Below are 5,195 nucleotides of genomic sequence, written 5' to 3' on the forward strand. Positions count from 1 at the left end.
GCAAAGTGAAGTCGTGGACCCACCCTTTGGACCGCAATTCCAGAGCCAACATCGGATCGGATGATTTCACCATCTGAAAGGCCGATTTCTTAATAAATACATAATAAATAAACAAACAAATGAGATAAATACGGCGGGGAAACAAAGTGGCGGCATGGACACCCACAAGAGCGAGGTGAGACGTATTGCGCTATGTAAATATTAACCTGAAGGTGGCGATGATGACGATGATGACGATAATGACGATGATGACGGTGATGATGAAGAGATTGAAGCTACAGGGCAATGACATCAGCCCACGTGCGAGTGGCTACGTCGCGCGTCGCATCGCGGGATCGCGAGAGGCGGTGGCGGCACTTGGGGTGGCCTTCACCCAGCAGCTGATTGACCGTGGATGAACGATGACGACGATGCTGATGATGATGCAGAGCGCGAAGCCCGCATCGCTCGGCTCTGCAGGTGGACGTCACTGGACTTCCATGAAGATGTCCTCGATTGTGAAAGTCGTCAGAGCATCGGGGTCGGTGTCGGAAGACATGGAGGGGCTGGCGGCGCCGGCGATCCCCGAGGCCCCCAATCGGGGGGCTCCGATCCCCTGCGCCGGGGGGCTGGAGGGAGACCGCACCCCAGGCTTGTACCGCGAGGTCTGATTGACAGGGGCGGGGCGGGGGGGCAAAGGTCGAGCGAGAGACAAAAATAACGACAAGGGCTTGTGCGACACGTTCGTACATATGTAGGTATGTTGAACTTCTTTCGCAACGTACGTAGCCGACCCTGCCAACCGGTGGCGTACGGTAAACAAAGCAGCGGTGCGCGTGTGTGAGCGCGCGTGTGAGCGCGCGTGTGAGCACATGTGTGAGTTTCCACGGTCATTGTCGCATGGCCCTCACGGCCGCGGCCTCCGGGGTAAACGCTCGCGCGAGTACCTGAGCTTCGGACGAGGCGGCGGCAGGAGTTCCGGCCACGTGTTCTCCGTCCGCCGTCCCATCGTCGCCGCCGTGGCCGTCGTCGCCGCTTACCAACGGACATTCCACCTCGTCCTCCTCTTCCGCCCTCCCGCCCCTCGGTGAAGTCTCCTCCGCCGAGTTGCCGAGGCGCACGCGGCGCCATCCCTTCGCCCGCTCCACTTCCCCTCCCTCGGCTCGCCTGCCGGCGCTCCTCCTCTTCCGCTCTCGCCCGGACGCGACGGGCGCCGCCGCCGCGGGGTCACGCTTGCCGGCGCCGGTCTCAGCTTCCCCGCGCCGGGCGGGAACTCCCTCGTCCCGGCATCGCCGTCCCGGGCCGCGGCGCAGACGTTTCACCGGCGCGTCGGGGACTCTGCCCCCCCCAGCCTCCTCCTCATCCTCCTCAGGCTCGCCGCCACCTCTCTTCAGAGCCATCGTCCTCTTCCCGAGGGCCCCCTGTGGTGGCCGCGGTGGTGGTGGCGGCCGCGGTGATGGTGGCGGCCGCGGTGGTGGTGGCATCCTGGCAGCGGTTTCCTCGGGGCCGATCCGGGGACGTCCTGCGGCATCTCGGTCGCGCTTTCCGCCGCGTGGCGTCGACTTTCTCCCGGCTACAGCCTCCACCTCCTCCACCTCTTCCTCCAGCTGCTTCACCTCCTCCACCTGCTTCACCTCCACCTCCTCCTCAACCTGCTTCACCTGCTTCACCTCCTCCTCCTCCACCTCCTTCACCTCCACCTCCACGACCTCCACCACCTCCTGCACCTCTACCACCTCCTTCACTTCCTTCACCTCCTCCACCTCCTCCACCTCGTCCACCTTCTCATCCAACACCACCACCGCCGCCGCAACAGTCGTCCCTCCTCGTCGGGCGTGAGAGTCATCGGGGTTGGCTTCACGGTTGAGTCGGGGTGCTCGCTCCTCCGTGGAGCCGCACTGGGCTCCACGCTCTTCCTCCTCGTCCTCCTCCTCCTCTCGTGCATCGTCGCTGCTGCACCTTGCACGGCCCGGCCTCGGTGACGAGGTAAGAGGAGGAGGAGCCGTGGAGTCCCACGGGGGTGCACCCTGCTCTGCTGGGGGTCAAGGGGTTAAATAGAGAAAAAAGCGCCACTGTGAACATCGGCTCGGTCCTCCCAGCATGCCCTGCACGTCGCACGATATCGCCACATAACTGTGCGTGTGGAAGAGGGTGGCAGGACGGTGCACGTGTAACACTCGTGCCTAACATCAAGAACGATATGGGTTGGGTGGCCTTGCCGTTTGTATGCTCTCCCACTTTTATGCGGAGTGAGTGCGTGGACTTTGTATGTTCTCGCCCTGTTCTGTAGAGTGATAAGGCTACGCGCGTCCTCCAGGCAAGGACATGTACGTACGCTTGTAGAACTTTCGTTCACACCGTACGTGTCCGACCGTGCCAATCGGCGGTGTGAATGCGGCACACGTCGCGGTCGTGAGCCCACGTGGGCGCTGCCGCGGCTCTGGTCGACACTCACTCGGGTCGCCGGCGCAGCGCGGCACCCCGGCCTCCAACCCCGACGCCGCCTCTCCGCCTCCAATCACCGCTGCATCGTCCTCCTCCTCGCGTTCGGCGTCGGCCCCTCTACCCGCCGGTGCTGTCGCTGCCCCGCCTGCCGCCTCGCCCACGCCGGCGCCGGCACGACGCGGCGCGCCCGTCGTGTATATGGACCGCGGTATTTCGAGCAGCGTGAGCGTGAAGAACGCTGGCGCCTCCTCGGCAGGCGCCGGCGCCTCCCGACGGCCGACGTCGGCCGTCGCACCGTCGTCACCGTTGCCTTCACCTCGTTCCCGAGCGGCGACGTCGCGCCGCCACGGTGCTTCGTCCTGCCCTGTCTTCGTGGGGTTCGCCAGGCTTCGGGCGGCCCGGCCGTGCGCCGCTCTGGCGTTCGGTCGCGACTGCGCCGCCCCGCCCGCGGCCTCCGCCGGGGCCTCCCGGCGACCGGTGCTGCTCGACGTCCCGTCGCCTCCACCGCCGGCGCTTCGTTCCGGAGCGACGGCGCTCGCCTCCTCGCGCCGACCGTCTCCCGCGCGTTCCGGCTCGGCTTCCGAGCGCCGGACCGCCGCGGCCTTCCGTCCGGCGTCCTCCAAAGCGTCCGGCAAGACCTCGGCAGCGGCAACGACCCACGCGACGGCCGCCGTCGCCGCGGGGGCGGCCACCGCCGTCCCCTCCGGCCGCTCCTTTTGGCCGCCCACTCCCACGGCCCCAGCGTCGTGCGACGAAGCCCGGAGACGTTGCGCCACGATCACCCCGCGGTCCGCGGCCTCCCGTAGAAGCCGTCGGTCCGCGCGAGTCGCCACGCTCCCGGCCGCTCCGATGTTCGGCTTGGGCCTCAGCGATCTCGACCGCTGGGCTTCGCCCGCGGCGTCGCTCGGCACGCGGCCGCTCGTTCGGGACGCGTCTCCGCCCTGCTCCGTCGCCACGGCGACGTCAAGATCGCCGACACTTCGCCGTCCGCAGGCGTCGGCGTGGGCGGCTTCCCCCCCCCATGCTCCCGCAATCGTTACCGCAACGGGTGGGTCCGGGATGCCGAGCTCGTCGCGTCCGGGCGTCGCGGCGCTCCCCGGCATTTCCCATCCCGTGGCGGCTTGCCGCTGGTGGCCACGGCTTGCGGGCTCCCCCGAGGTGAGAGGCGAGTGGCACGGCTCGGGCGAGTTCACCGTCTCGACATCACGGTCATGTCGTTGTTCTCCTTGTTGTTGTTGTTGTCTTTGTTGTTGTTCTCGTTGTTGTTGTTGTCCTTGTTGTTCTCCTCGTTGTTGTTGTTGTTCTACTTGCTGTTGTTGTTCTCCTTGTTGTTGTTCTCCTCGTTGTTGTTCTCCTCGTTGTTGTTGTCCTTGTTGTTGTTCTCCTTGTTGTTGTTCTACTTGCTGTTGTTCTACTTGTTGTTGTTGTTCTCCTTGTTGTTGTTCTCCTTGTTGTTGTTGTTCTCCTTGTTGTTGTTGTTCTCCTTGTTGTTGTTGTTCTCCTTGTTGTTGTTGTTCTCCTTGTTGTTGTTGTTCTCCTTGTTGTTGTTGTTCTCCTTGTTGTTGTTGTTCTCCTTGTTGTTGTTCTCCTTGTTGTTGTTCTCCTTGTTGTTGTTGTTCTACTTGTTGTTGTTGTTCTCCTTGTTGTTGTTCTCCTTGTTGTTGTTCTCTTTGTTGTTGTTCTCCTTGTTGTTGTTCTCTTTGTTGTTGTTCTCCTTGTTGTTGTTCTCCTTGTTGTTGTTCTCCTTGTTGTTCCACTTGTTGTTGTTCTCCTTGTTGTTGTTCTCCTCGTTGTTGTTCTACTTGTTGTTGTTCTCCTTGTTGTTGTTCTCTTTGTTGTTGTTCTCCTCGTTGTTGTTGTCCTTGTTGTTGTTGTCCTTGTTCTCCTCGTTGTTGTTGTCCTTGTTGTTGTTCTCCTTGTTGTTGTTCTACTTGCTGTTGTTCTACTTGTTGTTGTTGTTCTCCTTGTTGTTGTTCTCCTTGTTGTTGTTCTCCTTGTTGTTGTTGTTCTCCTTGTTGTTGTTCTCTTTGTTGTTGTTCTCCTTGTTGTTTTCCTTGTTGTTGTTCTCCTTGTTGTTGTTCTCCTTGTTGTTGTTCTCCTTGTTGTTGTTCTCCTTGTTGTTCCACTTTTTGTTGTTCTCCTTGTTGTTGTTCTCCTTGTTGTTGTTCTCCTTGTTGTTGTTCTCTTTGTTGTTGTTCTCCTTGTTGTTCTCCTTGTTGTTGTTCTCTTTGTTGTTGTTCTCCTTGTTGTTGTTCTCCTTGTTGTTGTTCTCCTTGTTGTTCCACTTGTTGTTGTTCTCCTTGTTGTTGTTCTCCTTGTTGTTGTTCTACTTGTTGTTGTTCTACTTGTTGTTGTTCTCCTTGCTGTTGTTGTCCTTGTTGTTGTTTTCGATCTCGTTCGGCACTCCCCGAGACATCACGAACCTCACCGCCATTTGTGACAAATTCAAGCGAGCCTCCCGATCGCCGCGCTTCCGCAACACTGAAGCTCTCCCGCCGAGGCTCGCGAACTTCTCCTGCGTCTGGCGGCGCCGGTCCTCCCAGCCCAACGACCGATCCAAAGGCGTCGACGCCGGCGCCGGACAATCCGACGGGCGCCGTCATCTCGCCGCGGAGCGAGGCATCCTCGGCCGGCTCGGCGCGACGATCGTCCGACGACGACCCCGGGGTGGCGGCCACCGGATAATCTCCGATGCCCGCCGCCTGGCCGCCTCGACGCCGCCCCACAGCGGCGGGCATCCGTTGGCGCGACCCTCGGCCTCTCGCCCCGAT

General features: G+C 61.0%; 1 protein-coding gene across 1 annotated transcript; it reads right to left on the reverse strand.

Annotated features, from left to right (window-relative positions):
* Positions 1-222: 222 nt before the first annotated feature.
* On the reverse strand, positions 223-1,536 carry LOC133355220 (vasodilator-stimulated phosphoprotein-like). Its single transcript, XM_061572590.1, has 2 exons — positions 927-1,536; positions 223-646 (listed from the first exon to the last, which is right to left on the reverse strand). The coding sequence occupies exons 1-2, from the start codon at positions 1,461-1,463 to the stop codon at positions 467-469; spliced, it is 717 nt and encodes a 238-aa protein (XP_061428574.1). The 5' UTR covers positions 1,464-1,536; the 3' UTR covers positions 223-466.
* Between the last annotated feature and the right edge of the window lie 3,659 nt (positions 1,537-5,195).

Source organism: Lethenteron reissneri, chromosome 50 (assembly GCF_015708825.2).
Source record: "Lethenteron reissneri isolate LAM-NWPU_2019-01 chromosome 50, ASM1570882v1, whole genome shotgun sequence".
NCBI lineage: Eukaryota > Metazoa > Chordata > Hyperoartia > Petromyzontiformes > Petromyzontidae > Lethenteron > Lethenteron reissneri.

What these genes read in the sequence shown, in the direction of transcription:
- LOC133355220 (XM_061572590.1), bottom strand. Translation starts at nt 1,463, where the DNA reads ATGCCACCACCACCGCGGCCGCCACCATCACCGCGGCCGCCACCACCA. An exon ending in CCGCCTCGTCCGAAGCTCAG is followed by an intron (nt 647 to 926) that starts GTACTCGCGCGA and finishes CCTGTCAATCAG; the next exon opens with ACCTCGCGGTACAAGCCTGG.